The sequence below is a fragment of the Pongo pygmaeus genome, chromosome 14 (genome assembly GCF_028885625.2).
Source record: "Pongo pygmaeus isolate AG05252 chromosome 14, NHGRI_mPonPyg2-v2.0_pri, whole genome shotgun sequence".
In the NCBI taxonomy this organism is placed as follows: Eukaryota; Metazoa; Chordata; class Mammalia; order Primates; family Hominidae; genus Pongo; species Pongo pygmaeus.
The window spans coordinates 40,906,723-40,926,949 of record NC_072387.2 but is presented as its reverse complement, the minus strand read 5'-3'; the positions used below and the strand labels follow the sequence as shown (position 1 = coordinate 40,926,949).

General features: G+C 38.8%; 1 protein-coding gene and 1 pseudogene across 3 annotated transcripts in view; both read right to left on the bottom strand.

Annotated features, from left to right (window-relative positions):
- Window positions 1-420: 420 nt before the first annotated feature.
- Window positions 421-20,227, bottom strand: part of BRCA2 (BRCA2 DNA repair associated) — an 89,391-nt gene continuing 69,584 nt past the window's right edge. For 2 of the 3 annotated variants that reach the window (XM_054446796.2, XM_054446797.2), the window contains 5 exons: window positions 19,859-20,022; window positions 19,627-19,765; window positions 4,824-5,068; window positions 2,714-2,860; window positions 421-1,609 (listed from right to left, as the gene is read on the bottom strand). In XM_054446796.2, coding sequence (XP_054302771.2) covers window positions 1,001-1,609; window positions 2,714-2,860; window positions 4,824-5,068; window positions 19,627-19,765; window positions 19,859-20,022 — 1,304 coding nt within the window. In that variant the 3' untranslated portion in view covers window positions 421-1,000. The remainder of the gene's footprint in view (window positions 1,610-2,713; window positions 2,861-4,823; window positions 5,069-19,626; window positions 19,766-19,858; window positions 20,023-20,227) is intronic. The other variant, XM_054446798.2, reaches the window with a different exon arrangement.
- LOC129011654 (interferon-induced protein with tetratricopeptide repeats 1-like) lies at window positions 13,532-17,571 on the bottom strand (annotated as a pseudogene).

Here is a 20,227-nt window from a genome sequence, read left to right as displayed (position 1 = left end):
TATCATCTTAAATTGAACTAATCTGCTTTTGTGGTAAGTTTAAAAGGGCATAGGCTCTGGGTCCTGTGATAGTGCTAAAAATAAAGCAGGCAGAATCAGTGCCAATTTGAAAGCAAGATATTTTTTCAAGTTTGAGTTTGGATGACCACTTTGTTGAAAAAAAAATTGACTATGAAATCTTCTGATTTAAAGTATTTGAAATTTTAGTTGAAGTAATTTAATTTCAGAGATCACATTGGAATAGTAAAAAGGAATTAGAGTTACATTGAGGGTTCTATTTTTCTTATAATCATGCTGACTTAAGGATGAAGAATTGCTCAAAAGGAAACACCACTCTATCATATTCATCCTGACTTTTGAACAGGATGGAACTATAGCAGAACCAACATATTTGCATTAAGGAGAACCATTTCATAGTGAGTTACCTCTAAAAAAAAAAAAAAATCCCCTAAAATAGTAGCTAAACTAAAAGGAATTATCTGCATCAAAATAACTGTACTAAGAGACCTCATTTCATTTAATGACACAATCTAAAAGAAAATGGTATGTTTATTTCACTTGTAAAATAATACTTGTAGTGATCAAATCCAAAGATTTAAAAGATTTTCTTTTCCCCATTCTTTTTTTTTTCTTTGTAAAGATGGGGGTCTCCCTATGTTGCCCAGGCTGGTCTTGAACTCCTGGCCTCAAGCACTCCTCCCACCTCAGCTTCTCAAAGTGTTGGGATTACAGGCATGAGCCACTGAGCTCAGCCAAAGATGTTTTTCTTGACTTGTTAATAAATTACATTTAGTTTTAAGATATGCAACTGAAGCAAAAGTATACCAATACAGAATCGGGCAAAGAACATCTGATATACAAACGCTGAGGTAAATTTGAAACTAATTTCTTTTCTCATTGTGCAACATAAGTACTAATGTGTGATTTGAAATTATATTCCAGTCTTACAAACGGTTGGAAAAGTTAAGCGTCAATAATTTATTGTCGCCTTTGCAAATGCTTAGATATATTTTTTAGTTGTAACTGTGTCCTGCTTATTTTTCTCACATTCTTCTGTACCGGCCTGGGAACTCTCCTGTTCTTTGATTAGAGATGTAGTACAACGTCGTTTCAGTCTGAGATAATCTTTTGAACTGGTGGGAGCAGTCCTAGTGGATTCACTGACAGATATAAATTGTTTTTCTCCTGTTGAACCAGACAAAAGAGCTTGGGTATTTATCAATGCAAGTTCTTCGTCAGCTATTGAATTACTTTCCAAAAGAGAAATTTCATTGAATTTTTTAAATGGAGTCATCTGAGGAGAATTCAGTTCTTTTTTCTTTATGGGTGTTTCGTATTTGGTGCCACAACTCCTTGGTGGCTGAAATGCCTTCTGTGCAGCCGGAGAAACAAATGTACAAATGGGACTAACAGGTGGAGGTAAAGGCAGTCTACTCAAGAAATCCAAGGCTCTTCTCTTTTTGCAGTTTTTTTGGTCATCAATCTCTTTCTCCCCTTTACAAGACTTTGAAGTCATCTGGGCTGAGACAGGTGTGGAAACAGACTTCCTTTTGGCCATACAAAATGATAAAGGACTTTGATAATATATCTCACAATTAGGAGAAGACATCTGATAAAAAAATTAAAACGTAGCCTATCATAATTATGTACTAACATAAAAAACTAAAAGTAACTTTTCATTGAAAATATTTAAGCACGCAAACATTACACACAGTCTCCCTCCCCTAACTGCTAATAGGTTAGGTGATTTCAATTCACATTATTCCTATTCTAGATGGAAGTAATTTTACATAAGAGCATATAAAATGACATGAAAAGGAAGGAAGATGAAGAATAATCACAGTAAAAGATAAAAAAGGAGGTAGGGGACATCACTTATGCTTTAATCTTTTCTTTTTTATTATTAACAGATTAAACAAAGATAAATATTTTAAAGCCACCTTGAGAACACACACTATCTGGGTTCTAATACCTACTGTTCTAGCTTTGTGAACTTATTAGGCAATTGCTTAACCTCTCTCTATGCCACAGTCTCCTCATCTATAAAATAAGGATAATAAAGTCCTCACTTAATGTCATTGATAGGTTCTTGGAAACTGTGACTTTAAGTCAAACAATGTATAGCAGGTCTTTGAGCAATGTCATTTCCTTCAACATCGTTTTGTTAGAACAGTGATGAGAAAAAAAAATGGTTTTGTTATACATCACTTCCCTTAAAATCAGTTTCCAAAAACCTATTGACAATGTTAAGTGAGGACTTAGGTTTTATCTCATAGGGTTGTTATGAGGATTAAATGAGTTAATATAGATACCCTTAGCAAGTATTAGCTATTTAAGAACCAGCCATTAGCCAATATTAAAGACTTTAGCTTGATTTGCATCTACTGTGATTTAACCACTTAAATAGCTTAGAAACAGCTTACAAACAGCTTAGAAACAACCCTAATTGTATGGAACAGTGAAATAAATGGCAAAAACCACTTCAATCACATGTAAATGAAAGCACCTGTTTGGAAAGTGTGCACCCAGAGTTTCGTATCTTGCTTCAATAAATAAAATTTCTAAATAACCTATACTTACAGGAGCCACATAACAACCACACTTTCTAATTAAGTTTAATTACATTTTACCATGTTTACTAGGTATACAACAGAATATACGATGGCCTCCATATATAATACTTATAATATTCCTTGAGTTTACATTAACTTACCAGAAGCTTATTTCCTGTACCAGGAATGATTTGAGCAGTGTACGGCCCTGAAGTACAGTCTTTACTTGGGGTGGACCACTTGGGATCATTTGCATGCAGTATATGCATAAGCTTGTTTTCTGCTTCATTGCAAAGTATGTCAACATTCTAAGAAAATAAGTGGAAAAGCTGCTTTATAAATTGCAAACCCACATATTTATGTTGCCAAAAGTATTTCCTTTAAAAGCAGAAATGAAAAGTTCAGACCAAAAAAGAATGAAAAACCTTAAATGTGATATCAATTGTCAAACATGCTAATGCAAAATTACAAAACCAGTATCAGTGATTTAGGGGAATCCAGCTGATAGGGAGAGGGGAACAGAGAAAAAGTATGTGTATCTGAAGGAAAGAGACCTTCTCTGTCATCTAGTTTAATCAGCAAACTGTCATATGATCTGGATTGAAGCTGGAAGATTGGGGCTCAAGTCCTAGCTCTATTTACTACTTAATAGCTGGGAATCATCTCACATCTATAAAGGTACTTCTTTGGTTAGTGAAAAGAGAGAATTGCCTCACCTACCTCATGTCTGTTCCAAGAATTAATTGAAATGATTTATAGGTTAAAATACATGAAACTGTTGTTTGAGAAGTCACAACTGGTCAAATATCAGGAATTTCATATGGTTTAACCTAATTCATGACAGTATTTTGTAAAACTTTAAAATGCTATGTAAATGACAGTTGTCTCTTCAGCAGGATTAGTAAACTGCCTTTGAAGACATCTCAGAGAAAATGTGGGGTGTAGGCCAGGCTCGGTGGCTCATGCCTGTAAATGCAATACTTGGGGAGGCCGAGGCAGGCAGATCACTTGAGGCCAGGAGTTCGAGACCAGACTGCCCAACATGGTGAAACCATGTCTCTACTAAAAATACAAAAATTAGCTGGGCGTGGTGGCACGCACCTGTAGTCCCAGCTACTTGGGAGGCTAAGGCACGAGAATCACTTGAGCCCAGGAGGCAGACACTGCAGTGATCCGAGATTGTGCTACTGCACTCCAGCCTGGGGGTGACAAAGCAAGACTCTGTCTCTTAAAAAAAAAAAGAAAAAAAGAAAGAAAGAAAAAAAGAAAATCTGGGGTGTAAACAGTAGATACACTGTATGGGAACTAAATAATGAATACAACTCCCATCCCTAATTTAGAAACTAGATGTAGCAGAGTGTCATTCATTATGCACAGAGTCTTTAGGTAAAATGTCAACACGGCTTTCTTTATACAGCTACTCTAATGCTTTTAAAATATATTTTTATATAAATTCTGAATAACACACATTTCAAATATTAAACTACAGAATTAAGAGGCTTATTTTTGGTGTATTCTTCACTAGTTACCAATTCATGAAATCTCAAATTTTACTGGGAAGCAGCATTGCATCGCAGTTCCTAGTCTGGGTTCTGCACTCGATGGCCTAAGTATGAATCCTAGTTTTACTAACTTGGCATTTGACCTAAGGCAAGCCATTTAACCTGTTTCTCACTGATAAAATAGAAAAACAGTTCCCTACCTCATAAGGTTGTGGGAGAATTAAATGAGAAGCTTAGAACAAGGTCTGACACATAGTAAACACTCAATAAACACCAGCTAATATTATATAATGTATATATAGATTTAAGCAGAAAATGCATACATGATCTAGGGAAAATAATATCAGTGTCTCTTATCTGGGATTAAATCAAGTCAAAGAGATATAATCTGTATAAAACACTAGATATGGAGTTTAAATGTAAACCTGTAGTCTCCATATTATTAACTAATCACACTGCTAACTGCTGCAAACCACAGATAACTCATATTATTCTTGTAACCAATTTCCAGTTTGCTTACAAAGTCTGCATTTCTGAACATCCTTCTCCCAATTTCTCCTAACTCATTTCAAGTCATTCTTCTCTTTCTAGTTGCTGTCATTTCCACATTCCTCCATCTCCTGAGGTTCATGGGCAATTAATATATGATTAAACTTTACCTCACATACTACCTCAACTATCCAATTTGTATAAAAGCTATTTCCTTGATACTGGACTGTAAAAATAGAAAAATACCAAAATGTGTGGTGATGCTGAAAAGTAACCTTACCTCAACAGTATTTTTCATTTTGTTGAATGTCTCTTGAAAGTGGCCCTCTTTTGGACTAGCAGAAAACACAGAAAAATCTCCAGCAAATAAAGTAGGAAGGCCTGATTTGGATTCTGGTCGCCACTGAAGGTTGCTTGCAGCAATTAACATATGAGGCTTAATAATGTCTTCATTAAGGTCTATCCAAAACTTTATTGCCAGTAAATTGTAACATTCGTCTGACAGATAGACGAAAGGAGCAAGTCCTAGAATGAAAAAAAAAAAAAGAATGTTATTATAGGTGTGTTAGATGAATTTTAAGATGCAAGAAAGGAAACTCTAATATGCCTATTTATTTTGGTATATGCTAATAGTAAAAGCAAATCAAAATAGCTGAATTTGGTGAAAGCTCAGGTTTTCCAAAATGACCTGTTGCTTACAGTGCTAAAATTTCAATACCAATATGACAACACATTCTTTTACTGAGGTCATGTAGAAGTAGGTATACGCATACATTGCTAACAGGAGCACAGATTTGTGCAAGCTTTCTGGAGATAAATTTGGCAATACCTAGCAAAGCCACCTATGCATTTACCCTTGCACCCAGTAATCACATTTCTTGTACTCCACTCTGAAGACAGACCTCTAATAATAGTAAAATACACATGACATAAAGTTCATGAAAACACCTGTGAACAAGGTTACTCACTGAAACATTATAATTATAAAATACTGGAAGCAGTTTTTATTAGCTCATATACAGGACAGAGTTGGATAAACTATGGTACATCCAAACAATGGTGTACCACGTAGCTGTAAAAAAGAGTGAGGACGATTTCTATGAACTGATTTCCAGGACACAGTGTTGAGTTAAAAAAGAAAAGCATAAAAGAAAGGCTAGAGTATGTTCCCCTTCTTATAAGGAAGAAGGGGATATAGGAAAATATACATGTATCTGTTCATTTGAGCAAAAGAAACCAGGAAGGATAAACCAGAAACTACAGGAACAGGGTGTGAGTGGGGGAAAAAGGAGGATTAGGATTGGGACTGCAAGGATAAGGAGGAAGTGACATTAAGTATATCTTTTTGTACAGGTCTGACTCCCTAGAACCACAGTGATATTTCACATACCCAACAAACCAACCAACAAACAAATCCAACTAGATATGAGGGAATCCAAAATGGAAGATGAACATTTCCCACCTCTGTCTGCTGAGAGGGCCTGGCAGTACTGATGCCTCCACAGTAAAGTAATGAGCCTATCTAGCAACCAGATCTTGGATCTAAACACCATTTTCTACTAAAAAAAGGAGCCAAGAGAAATGGCTGATTCCAAGACTACGGCAGGGAACATACAAGATGAACTTGGAACACCTTGTGATGTCAAAAAATAAGGAAGTGTTCAAAAAGTGAAGAAAGCTTGTTGAAAGAACACAGGAGTCCATATGAAAAAGCTCCTAATGGTCAAAGCTAAAAAAAAAAGTTAAACAATAAAATAATGAAGGTACCAAATTTTAACCTGCAGAATAAAATAAATGTTCTTGAGTCCACACTGATATAAATAACCAAATAAATACACTGGTGGAAAGGGCACAGCTTTTCCTTATAGAATTCCAATTAATGTAGAAGGAAAGAAAGGGGGAAAATCATAATTAGGCAAATACCACAGTAATCATTGTTGCAAACAAAATCAACTGATGAATGCTACAGTTTGATGTGAAATAGGATTCAGTCTCAAAGAATCTACCCCAAGATATTTATTAACTACAAAGAAAAAGGAAGTTATCGTACAGAGGAGAAACCCAGCAGATATCACCTTAATCAAGTGATTAAGATCAGTATCATTAACCCCTTGATATGATGTACTGAGAAAGACACATCATCACTTCAGTGGTAGTCTTGCCAGAAATGCATAACTTCATCCTAGTCATGAGAAAACATCAGACGAACTCAAATTGAGGGGAATGCTACAAAATAATTGATCAGTCTATTCAAAAACATAATCATCATGATCAGTCTATTCAAAAGCATAATGATCATGAAAAAGAAGACAGGAAGTGTTAAAGATTGGTAGAAAATACAGGGGAAAAAATGACTAAATGCAATTTGGGATCCCAGAACAAAAAAGGGGAAACAGGGTAAAATACCTTAAACTCAAACAATTTTTCAAATACATCTACAGTATGGGTAGTAATTTACCACTATTAACTTTCTGATTCTAATTGTACTATGGTTATGCAAGATGTTAACATTAGGGGAAGCTAGGTGAGGAATATTTGGAAATTCCATGATTTTTGCAACTTGTTTAAAGGTCTGAAATTAGTTCAAAATAAAGAATTATAATTTTTTTTTTTTTTTTTTGAGACGCAGTCTCGCTCTGTGGCTTAGGCTAGGGTGCAGTGGTGCAATCTTGAGTCACCGCAGCCTCCACCTCCCGGGTTCAAGCCATGTTGGCCAGGCTGGTCTTGAACTCCTGGCCTCAAGTGATCTGCCTGCCTTGGCCTCCCAAAGTGCTGGGATTACAGGCATAAGCCACTGTGCCTGGCCAAGAGTTATAAAATTCTAAAGTGAAAGATGGGTAGGTGCTATCCATTCTATCCTGGGATAAACCAGGATAGAACTGAGGCTAGGAAAGCTGGAGTTGGAAGAGGCACTAAGCATTTAATTCTACTCTTTATACTTTCTTGTTTTTGTTACTCTGAGAATTATGTATCCGTTGTAAATAACAGGGAATGGAAATGTCATTCTCAGATAAGGATTTGTTTATCCTATTGCAAATGATGGTTCATCTTTTCTTTCTTTTCATTTCAAATTTATTTAATGGATCTTAATTTTAAACACTGTTTTTAAAGAAATTATAAGTTTCTCAAACATGTTTCATTTTCTAATTTGGGAATTTGCCTCTAATTATATTCAAAACTTGATGATAGTACTGTCCTTCTCCCAAATGCCCTTTTAAAATATATCTTGTTTTCCCCAATTATAAAATACATGTTTATTGAAAAACATTTAGAATACAGAAAAATAAAAAGTAAACAGTGTAGTTTCCTCATTTCACTTTTACGTAAGTGGAGGTTTCCATGTCTGGATCAAATTCCATCAAAAGAAATGGAAGCCTTATTTATTTATTTAATTATCATACATCTTGTACAACTGATAACAACTGGAAGAATTTTTAGTGTAACACTTTTAGAATCTTACACTAGATAAATCTTCACAAGACAAAAGGAAAAGAAGAAACTTATTTTGCAGCTTTGTGGTCTGGCCTACTGTGAACTTGCATAGAATTCTTCAAACCTTTTAATTCCTTTTAGAAAATGTCATTGAAACAATAAAGGACTTAGCAATTTATAAAACCATTGTCACCGATTCCACCTGGAGTGGATGCCATGGTGTGGGTGCAGATCCCCTTCAGGACCAAGGCACGTGATCCTCCAGCTTCTGGGGAGGGCTAGCTATTGACAACTCACCTCTGAGTTCCCTCCTGGACTTGCCCTCTGTCGAAAGGCATTGTCTTGCTTAAGGCTATGCACCTCCCTGGAGGAGCCAGTATGCAATGACTGGCTCCTGCCTCAGGCTAGCAAGACTCTGAAGGGCCACCCAGATCCAGAAGTCCCTGTGGGACTAACTGAACCTTTCTTCTCCTTCTGCCCAATCCTGCTGCATTTGCTTCCTCACAAGTGCTGTTCCTAAGGGCATTTTCTAATCTCCTACATGAAATCTGTAAGTCTGTTTCCCAGGGAAACAGGCTTTCCCCAAAACAAATCTTTCCCAACCTAAGAAAGGTTCTCATTTAATTAACTCATTATATATCACAGTGTTTCTGTAATACAGTAACAAAGCATTAGATTAAAAATACAGATGTCCCTGTTTTAAGCCCAACTCTCAAATGTTGAGTTTGCTTTTGTTTTGTCAGCATGAAGTATAAGAAAGAACGTAAGAGCTTTAGGGCCTGAAAGTATGAGTTCAAATCAATTTATAGCATTGTGACCCTGAGCAGGCTACTTAACCTCTCTGAGCTCCAGTTTCCCCATCTGTAAAATGGGATGATAACAGCAAATGAACAGTGTGACTATGAGGACTGTATGAGATGCTGTATACCTGGAGTTTTCAACAACTGACCCCTGCTTCAACCCATTATGTCAGAAGTGGAAGTAGAAATCCAAACAGAGTCCCTGTCCTTGAAGAGATCATTGTATTACTGGGGCTAGTAGGTGACTTATTCAGAAATGTACAGGTAGGATCATGGACCATGTGACAAGTGCTGAAACAGCCAAGCAAACAAAATGCTTCAAAAGCTGGAGGAAGGAGGATCTAACCCAGACTATAAGCATCTGACTAGGGAAGTAATATTTGAGCTGAATAATGAATAGGACAAATTCATCCAGAGGGGGAGAACAAAAGAGCATCTAAGCAAAACAAAGAACATTTTTAAAGGTAGGAAGCATTAAATGTTATCATGCATCAGGAATATGAACTTGTACAGATTGTTTTATTATTATGTTTTAAAGCAGTTTTTTTTTTATTTAGTTTTTATGTTTATAGAGACAGAATCTCACTGTTGCCCAGACTTGTCTCAAACACCTAGCCTTGTGAGCCTCCCGCCTCAGCCTCCCAAAGTCCTGGGATTACAAGCATTAGCTACTGCGCCCAGCCTAAAATTAGAGTTTAGCTGACGTGCGTATGGTGGTGGTTTAAGGCAGGAAGTTGAATGGTTTTGGGGGTATACGAAAGAGTCTGGGTTTCATTTTCTAAGGGACAGGGGACCACTGAAGATTTTAAGCTGGGAGGCATCATGACTAGATCTGGGTGTTAGATAAAGACTTCTGGTTTAAGGTGGCTCCCTGAAACTTTCTAATAGAACTTTAACACTTAAAAACAAATTAAATTTTAAAAAGGAAACATTCACCCAAAATCTACAAACATGGAATATCATGATATAAAATTTAAAATGTGGTGATTAAGAAAGAGAAGATTATGGATAGAACTAAGCACAGGAAGGCTCAGAGTCTAATCTCCTTCCCCAACTAAACTGGTAAAATGACATTTTTGAGAATTCTATTATTCCTAAATCTGAAGAAAACAACAGAAGAGGTATCTTTACCTTTTTCTTCTTCTGAACAGAAATGAGAAAAAACTGCCGGGGTCCAAACAGGTGACCAGGACTGACTGACATAAGGAAAGGTTCCAGGATGTTACAGGATGCATTGTGACTAATTCCCAGTACCTGTGAATGTAGCCTTATCTGGAAACACAGTCGAGGACAACTTATGATGGGGTTATGTCACAGTAAACCCGTTGTTAGTTGAAAATGCATTTAAATAGGGACACACCAATTGGAATGATGATGGATTTCTCATCTAAAACCAGAGGCCAGAAGGAAGTGGCACAATATTTTTCAAGTACTAAAAGAAAAAATTATCAACTACAAATTCTATATCCTGAAACAATTCTCAAGGAATAAAGGAGAAATAAAATATTCTGAGATGAGAGAAAACCAAAAGAATTTTCTCTAACTCAAAGATGGCCTAAAAGAAATTGTTTAAACAGAAAAGAGAAGATTAAAGGAGGACTCTCAGAGCATCAGGACTGAGGACAATAGGATGGAGGAAGAAACAACGGAAAGAGTTTGAGAAATGGACATATACGATAAGCTATCATTTCCTCATGCAGTTTATAAATTATGTTTGATGATTAAAACAAAAATACTACTACTATGATATCCAAGAAAATAGTATTTAAAAGTAGGGAAGATAAAGGTCTGTATACGGTCACTATCCAATCCCTTTCCCTCCAAAATCAAAATGAAAGCAAAATTCTCACACTTCACTTAGAGTGGCAGAATACTGACACAACAGTCTACAGTAGTAGACTGTTGTAAGTCATACATGTACGTTGTAACACCTAGAGAAACAACTACAAAAATAATACAAAAATGCCCGAAAACACTAAAAATAAATCAAGATGGAATCCTAAAATATATTTAAGTAACCTTCAGGAAGGCAAGAAAAGAGAAATGGAGGAATGAAAAGCAGGAGAAACAAATAGAAAACAAATAATAAAATGACAGAGTTGAATGCTGGCATATCAACAATTACCTTCATTGTAAATGATGTGAATATCCAATCAATGGACAGACATTGAAAGAGTGGATAAAAAATTATAACCCGACTATTTGTTCCTTATAGGAAACTCACTTTAAATTCGACAAAAGTAGATTAAAAACAAAAGGATCAAAACAGATATACTCTGCAACATTAATCAATGTGACTTAATTGGCTTTCCTTCATGTGGCAATAAATGTGACTTTCAATCTCAAAAAAAGAAAATGCATTAATACATTTAACCTACTGAGCATAGAGGTTAGCCTAGCCTATCTTAAATGTGTTAAGAACACTTATATTACCCTACAGTTGAGCAAAATCATCTAACACAAGGCCCTTTTTTTTTTAAAAGAAGTGTTGAATATCTCATGTAATTTACTGCATACTGTACTGGAAGTGAAAAAGAATAGTTGTAAGGTACTCATGTTTTGTTTTCAGACCATTATAAAGTTGAAAAATCCTAAGACACGCTGGGCACAGTGGCTCAAGCCTATAATCCCAGCACTCTGTGATGCTGAGCCAAGTGGATTCCCTGAGCTCAGAAGTTCAAGACCACCCTGGGCAACATGGTGAAACCCCATTTCTACTAAAATACAAAAAATTAGCCGTGTGTGGTGGCACGTGCCTGTCGTCCCAGCTACTCGGGAGGCTAAGGCACAAGAATTGCTTGAGCTGGGGAGGCGGAGGTTGCAGTGGGCTGAGATCGCACCACTGCACTCCAGCCTGGGCAACAGAGTGAGACCCTACCTCAAAAAAGATGAGGTCATATGTGTAGGGTCCAGCCCTAGGGGCTTAGGGGGTGTTCTCCCCGTGTGAGGAGACAAGAGATTGTAAGAAATAAAGACACAAGACAAAGAGATAAAGAGAAAACAGCTGGGCCCAGGGGACCACCACCATCAAGACGCGGGAGACCGGTAGCGGCCCCGAACAGCTGGGCTCGCTGATATTTATTGCATACAAGACAAGGGGGCAGGGTAAGGAGGGTGAATCTTCTAAGTGATTGAAAAGGTGAAGCAATTCACGTGATTATAGGCTAGGGGACCCTTCCCTTTTAGGTAGCCGAAACAGAGAGGGAAGGCAGCATACGTCAGCGTTTTCTTCTCTGCACTTATAAGAAAGATCAAAGACTTCAAGACTTTCACTATTCCTTCTACCGCTATCTACTACGAACTTCAAAGAGGAACCAGGAGTACGGGAGAAGCATAAAAGTGGACAAGGAGCGTCGTGACCACTGAAGCACAGCACCACAGGGAGGGGTTTAGGCCTCCGGATGACTGCGGGCAGGCCTGGATAATATCCAGGCTTCCACAAGAATCTGGTGGAGCAGAGTGTTCCCTGACTCCTCCAAGGAAAGGAGACTCCCTTTGGCGGTCTGCTAAGTAACGGGTGGCTTCCCAGACACTGCTGTTACCGTTTCACCAAGGAGCCCTCAAGTGGCCCTTATGTGGGCGTGACAGAGGGCTCACCTCTTGCCTTCTAGGTCACTTCTCACAATGTCCCTTCAGCACCTCACCCTATACCCGCCAGTTATTCCTAGGTTATATTAGTAATGCAGCAAAGAATAATACTAAAAGCTAATGATTAAGGTTCATAATGATTGCTAATTGTCCATGATCATCTCTATATCTAATTTGTATTATGACTATCCTTAATCTAACTATTTTCTTTATTATACTGAAACAGTTTGTGCCTTCAGTCTCTTGCCTCGGCACCTGGGTAATCCTCCACCCACACATATGGGTAGGCTCTAATATAATGAGTGGTGTCCTAATATATGGGGAAATTTAGACAGAGACATGTACATTGGGAGACCACCACCTTACGATGAAGGCAAAGGTGGAGGTGAGACATCTACAAGCCAAAGAATGCCAAAAAATGCCAGCAAATCACCAGAAGCAAAGAGAGAGGCAATGAACAGATTCTCACAGCCTCAGAAGGAATTAACCCTGCCAACACTTTGATCTTGGATTTCCAGCCTCCAGAACTGTGAGAAAACAAATTTCTGTTGTTTAAGCCCCCAGTCTATGGTTCTTTGTTACAGCAAATAAATACACAGCGTTACTCACTGAACTGGGAAAAATGATCTAGAACCAGAGACATCTTCCAGGGATATATACTGTATCATGAATAGAAACTCAAATATCCAGCCCTCACACTATAACTAAGAGGGGGGGAAAATTAATCTTGGATAAGTAGAGAGTCAAGAATTACACTGGGTCATGGCACCAACCTTCTCACTTTATTTTAGTGTAAGTCCAGTGTTTTGTTTCCTACAAATCTACCTAACATTTTTTTTCTGCTTCATATAAATGGTTTCTCTTACATGCACACACACATTGATTCACTAATTGCTGAATGCAACTAATATTTTATCAGATTTGAGTAACTGTTCAATAATTACATCATTACAGTGAACTACATAATATGTTTCTGAAAACAGCAAGCAGAAAAGATGATTATCACTTTTTCTTTATTTTGAGATGCAGTCTCGTTCTGTGGCCCAGGCTGGAGTGCAGTGGTGTGATCTCAGTTCACTGCAACCTCCGCTTCCCAGCTTCAAGCAATTCTCCTGCCTCAGCCTCCTGAGTAGCTGGGATTACAGGTGTGTGCCACCACACCTAGCTAATTTTTGTATTTTTAGTAGAGAAGGGGTTTCGCCACGTTGGCCAAGCTGGTTTTGAACTCCTGATCTCAGGTGATCCACTCACCTCAGCCTTGATTAGTACATGTTAACAAAAAATCAAATGAAATATGAAAGTGGTCAATATTTGAGTGCCTAAGGACCCTGTCCCACAGAGTTCTAAAACTCAGCAGCCAGTCTCAGGGCCCACTCACAGTACTCTAGAGCTTCATTCATGTTTCCTTTCAATTTGTACAGAAACCTAACGAGGCTTAAGCTTTCCAGGTCTAATGCATTTCTCTGAAGTTTCCTTAAAACCAGTTTCTCCAAAGAATTGACAATTTTATCCCTTGAAAATTACGCCTTTTCTATTTTTATTGCTTTTAAATAACGGATAATTGCACTGACATCAGATTTCTTTTGAAATTCCTGAAATCTACCATAGTGCAAATACATGTCTTGCATTATTTCTTCTACCACTGGTTTCATGCACAACACTTTTTGAAAAGTGTCTTCAGCTTTTCTGTGATTGCCTGCTTCTATATACATTCCTGCCAGGTCTATATAGGCAACCTCAAATGTGGGCTTTTGTTCCACAGCAGATTCAAGATGAAATACAGCTGATCTTATCATTTTGTCTACCTTTTCTCTGTTCTGCCCTCTAGGCTGCCTGTTGGTAGCTTCCTTCATTTGGATCTTTTGTGTCCTGTCACAAAGCCCTATATGGTGATGCAGAAAGGCAGAAGTGGGAGTTGCCTGCAAGGAGGTTTTTAAGAGCTCAAGAGCTTCATCCACAAAGCCTTCTCTTCAGTAAGAAGAGAAGACATATCCAAAGACAAAGGTCTGTGTGGACATATTGGCCAGAGCTCCTTCAAAGTACTTTTCTCCTTCAGCTTCCTGTCCTTCATCCCAAAGCTTCAGGGCAAGGGGAAGCTTACTATATCCATCATCTACATTTAGCCTGACAGCCTGCCTTAGGGTAGGCAAAGAAAATGACTTGTGATCCCCTGTTGCTAATTTAAAGCCATCCAGACGACAGGCGGTGATTGCATACCCAGTGTTGAGTTCAGGGTTTTCAGCATCCACTGCCAGATCCTTTTCAAAGCAGGCCTTGGCCCGTTCATAATTCTTTCCTCCACATTTCAGCAAGGCCCGTTCTTCCTCACAGTCCATCTCTGGACATTCCATTCTATAACAGAAAGGATTTGAAAACTTCTTGCAAATGTTCTCTACCTTGTCCAGGTAAGTCTGGGTTTCTGCCAGTCTTCCCATGTGGTAATACACCCAGGCAAAGTTGCCCCAGGTTACCAGGCTTCTCACATCTAACTGATTGGCATGTTCTTTCTGGATTAAGTCTTCAGCTTCTTTCAAGTTCTCCAGCACTTCCTCATTCTGGCCTTTCGGGTGTTTCACATAGGCTAGTAGGTTGTGTATTGTGTATTCCCACACTGTATTTAGAGTCTAGAAACCCAATCTGGTCCAAGACTCTGTTTTCCAAATCAGGCATTTCATCATCTTTAATTGATACCTCCCATGTAAAGTGACATCTTAACTGCTCCAGACTATCCTTGACCTGATGATCATCAGCATTTTTACTCATGGTTGCTGTGAATTAGGCAGCAGTTCTGCAGTGGTTTAGCCGGACTCCTCTGACATCTAGGCCTCCTCACTTTTTCTTCTCCCACACACCTTGCCTTGGGGCCAAGAGCTAATCTCGTGTCAGTCCCCATAACAAGCACAGGCTCCCCCATAAATATATACACCTGCTATATACACACAAAAATTAAACATTTAAAAAAGGCAGCTCAGGCTCTCAGTCATCCCAAATTCCCTGGATTCCATTTCCAGGCTTTGGATGTGGCCTTTCTGGGCACCATCTCCTCCTACCTCTTCATCTCCTCAAATCCTTTCAGTGGGGCCTCTGGAACTCAGTAAGATCTCCACTACCCTCACCCTTTCCTGCAGGTGCTCTCATTGCCATCTTGTTGCAACAAACCTGGTTCTTGTCTGCCTGCACAGTTGCCCCTGCAGACCTTGTGCTACTGGAGGCTGAGATGAGGCAGATGTCTTCCTCATGCTTCACTGCTGCTCCTCCCACTCTAAAAACACTCAGTTTTGAACCTCGTGTTATCAGACTCTGTCATTCATTACTGTTCCTTCCTACAGGCATCCACTGACCCCGGCTCACTCATTGCCTTTCATTCCTTGAAGATTTTAACTCATAACTCACTGTCATTCTGTCATCACGATGGTCTTGTTTCCTCGAAATTTCAGTATCCTCACAGGCAATCCTTCCAATACTCTGTTGCTCCCAAGTTCCTTGTTTTCTTCCTAAATGATCATGTCCTCTATTTTCCATTGGTAACTCACTCCAATGGACATACCCAAGACTTTTATTTCCAATAACTCCATTTCCCCCAGAATCTCAATTTAAAGTACCTCCTTTTTCAACCACCTACCTTTGATCTGCCCAGTTCACTCCCTCTCAAACCCTAACTCAAACCCACCGGGACCTACAATCAGCTTTTCTTATCTCCTGTTCATTGATCCATATTCTCCTAATATCTCTTCTTTGCTCGGCATTGTGTCCAAGGTCAATTATTTAAATCCTCCTTTTGCATACACCCCCAAATTCTTTGCCTGTCTTGCTTTGCATTACTTACCCAGCTAAACCACAGACCTGGTTAAATTCTACTTTCCAACTACTTCATGCCCACACCATCAGAGCTGAACACGGTTGAAAAAATATCACACAACAACAATATATTCATGAACATTAAACCTCCAGTGGGCCCTGGCAGTCATGATGTGTTTACTTAGTCCATTTACTCTACCACTTTCTTTGATATGATTTAATGCCTTTCCTCTTCTCTCAAACCTTCAACACCCTTTTCTTTTTCTTTTTCTTTTTTGAGACGGAGTCTCCCCGTCTGGAGTGCGGTGGCGTGATCTCGGCTCACTGCGAGCTCCACCTCCCAGGTTCACGCCATTCTCCTTCCTCTACCTCCCGAGTAGCTGAGACTACAGACGCCCGCCACCATGCCTGGCTAGTTTTTTGTATTTTTAGTAGAGACGGGGTTTCACCGTGTTAGCCAGGATTGTCTCCATCTCCTGACCTCGTGATCCACCCACCTTGGCCTCCCAAAGTGCTGGGATTACAGGCGTTAGCCACCGCGCCTGGCCCTCTTTTCTTCATTCTGACTCTCAGCTGATGATTTTGTGCCCTATTTCAGCGAGGAAATAGAGCAATCAAAAGAGGTCTGCCACAAGTTTCCTCTTGTATATCAACTCTTCCACTGGTATCTATACCTACATACTTTACTTTTTTCCTGTGATTACAGATGAACAGTCTCTCCTGCTAGCTAAGGCCAATCTCAACAGAGCCTCTAGATACCATACCACACAGTATCTGAGAACAGTGCCCCACAGCTGTTCCTGTTTTGCTTCCATCTTGCATTTTACCTTCTTTATTGGATCTTTCTCATCAGCATACAGTATCTCATCAGTATGCTATTAGCACTTTCATCTGAAAAAGCAAATATTCTCTTGATCCTGATTCCTCTTCTGGCTACTGATTGATTTCTTTTCTTCTCTTAAAGCAAAAATCCTTGAAATGCCTATGTTCACTATCATTCCTCCTTTCCCTCCATTTCCTTTGCCCCACTTCAGTCCACTGAAAGTGCTCCTCCACAGTGTTAAAGCCAATGATCAATTCTTGGTCCTCACTTCATTATCAATTCTATGAAATAGCATTTGGCAACCTTAATCACTCTCACTACTCGACAATTCTTTTTTTTCTCTTGGCTTTCAGCATACCTCACTCTCTCCAGTATTCCTCCAACCTCTCTGGCCATTCCTCTGTTTCTTTTACTGATTCCTATATTTACATTTATATTTCCCTGCTTCTAAGTATAAAAGGCTTCAATAAAGAGGTCTTGGATCTCTTCCCTTCTCTATCTACTCCCATGCCCACAGTGACCTCATCCAGTCTCACGGCTTTAAATGTCCCCTGCATGACTGGCTGGGCGTAGTGGCTCATGCCTGTAATCCCGGCACTTTGGGAGGCCAAGGCGGGTGGATCACGAGGTCAAGAGATCGAGACCATTCTGGCTAACACGGTGAAACCCCGTCTCTACTAAAAATACAAAAAAATTTGTAGTAAAGACTCGCAAATTCATATCCAGCCATTCCTCTGAACAGATTCCTATGTAACCATCAAGTAGACGTTTCTACTTAGATGCCTAATAAGCATCTAAAACTTAACTGTCTGAAACTGAGCTCCTGAACTTCCCCACATAGTTGCTTTTCTTGCAGTCTTCTCCTTCTAAGTGGCAATTCCATTCTTCCCAATGCTCAGACCATCCTGCACTGTCCCCCTACCTTCAGAATACAACAAGAATCTGACTGCTTCTCACCACTTCCATTGCTTTTGTTTGGTTCATCGTCATCTTTTGCCTAAGTGCTTGAAGAGCCTCCAAATGGCTTGTTTGTACTCTTGCGCCCCCTACAGCCTATTCTCAACACAGCGGCCTGAATGATCCTGTGAAAATCTGTCAGACTGCGTCCCTCTACCTGGAATTTTCCTGTGACTTCCTGTCATCACAGGAAGTTACAGTCCACACAAGGACCCCCACACGACCTGGCTCTTCACTGCCTCTGTCCCTGGCTGTTACTTCTCACTCTCTGGTCTCTGCCAATGCTTAACGGCACACTAGGCATGATCCTGCTGCACTGCGGCCTTTGTAATTGCCTGGAAAGCTCTTCCCCAGATGGCCACATGCCTCACCTCACTCCCTCAATTCCTTCAAGTTTCACTCAAATGTCAGCTTTCCAGGGAGGTCTCTCTCCTCACCTCTCAATCTAAAATTACATCCCTCTCTCTTCTCTGACATTACCCCCCTACCCACTTAATTTTTTTTCTGAGCACTAAAAAAACTATACACATGTATGTTACTTATTTGTTTGTAATCTCCCTCCCCCAACCTCATAATGTAAGCTCTATGAGGGTAGGGATTCTTATCTGTTTTGTTAATTGCTATGTACCCAGCACTTAAAACCCTGTCTAGCACATAATAGTCATTAAATAAATATTGATGAATTAAATGAACAAAAGTTATCCACCTTCTATAATAACAATAAAATGTGTGAAAAGAGTCACCCAAATATGACCAAGATGAAATAAAATGGCATGGGAACAATGTGGCTTACTAATATAATATAGTCAAAGAAAAACCTACGAAGCACTAAAACATAACTCACCAAACACAAACACATTTAAAAAATAAAGAGAAAAGAACACAGCAAAAGAGCAAAACTCCTAAGAAAACAAAACTCAACAAATAGAAAAAAATTCTTGAATTCTTCACAACAGATTCATGCTATTGAACTTAGTAAGACCATATATTCAATAAAATAAAAGCTTGACTCTGGCCGGGCACGGTGGCTCACGCCTGTAATCCCAGCACTTTGGGAGGCTGAGGTGGGCGGATCACGAGGTCAGGAGATCGAGACCATCCTGGCTAACATGGTGAAACCCCGTCTCTACTAAAAATACAAAAAAATTGGCTGGGCTCAGTGGCAGGTATCTGTAGTCCCAGCTACTTGGGAGGCTGAGACAGGAGAATGGTGTGAACCTGGGAGGCGGAACTTGCAGTGGGCCAAGATTGTGCCACTGCACTCCAGCCTGGGCAACACAGTGAGAGTCCGTCTCAAAAAAAAAAAGCTTGACTCTGAGATAATAAATAGCCCTGTACAATGAAAAGTAGAGTGTATGGCCAAAGAAATAAATTGAGGACACCAATATAACATCACAATGGGATAAACACATACACTAGAAATAGTAAGAAAACATAAATTGCAGAAAATAAAATTAAGGACAATTTCTATAAAATTAAGTACACAGACTAGGATGTAAATTGTTACCCCTGAAATAATATAGAATTGCTTTTCATTAAAAATCAGAGGTTCAAAGAGGCTTACTTTCAGATCACTAGCTAGCTAGCAAATTTGCCAACTGGTAGCTCCAACTATTCATAAGAGATTTTAAAAGACAATGTTTTTCAAAAGAATCAATAAAAAAATTAAATATATTGTGCATTACCTGTTTTTTTCACAACAGAAACGACAAATCCTATTAGGTCTACCTCAGAACAAGATGGCTGAAAGTCTGGATCTAAAAATTTGCTGAAGTGAAGGGGCTCCCGTGGCTGGTAAACCTGAAATAAAATTTCATCTGAAACCTACAGAAAACAAAACAAACATTCAATATATGGAGATTCCATAAACTAACAAGCACTTATCAAAACTGAAAAATTACAATGAAAGGTTTGTACCGGTAGTTGTTGATACTGAGTTTTTTTTGTCGCTGCTAACTGTATGTTAGCTCTTTCAGATTTACTTTTAGATTTTGAAGTTGCAAGATGATAAATTCTGTATCTCTTTCCTTCTGTTAACAGAGAATATAAATCTGATGATGGACGCCAAATACTCAGTATAACTGTTTGGAGAAAGATGAGAAAGATGCAATGGAAGAAGTGATTATCATTTAAATTTTTGTTTCAAAATAAATACAGATCCTCTTTTATATTATCTCTTTGTGGGCGTTAGTAGTGGCTTTTGCTTCTCTGATATAAACTAACTTTATATTTCATCTGGATTTATAATCATTTTGTTAGTAAGGTCATTTTTTAAGTTAATAAAAC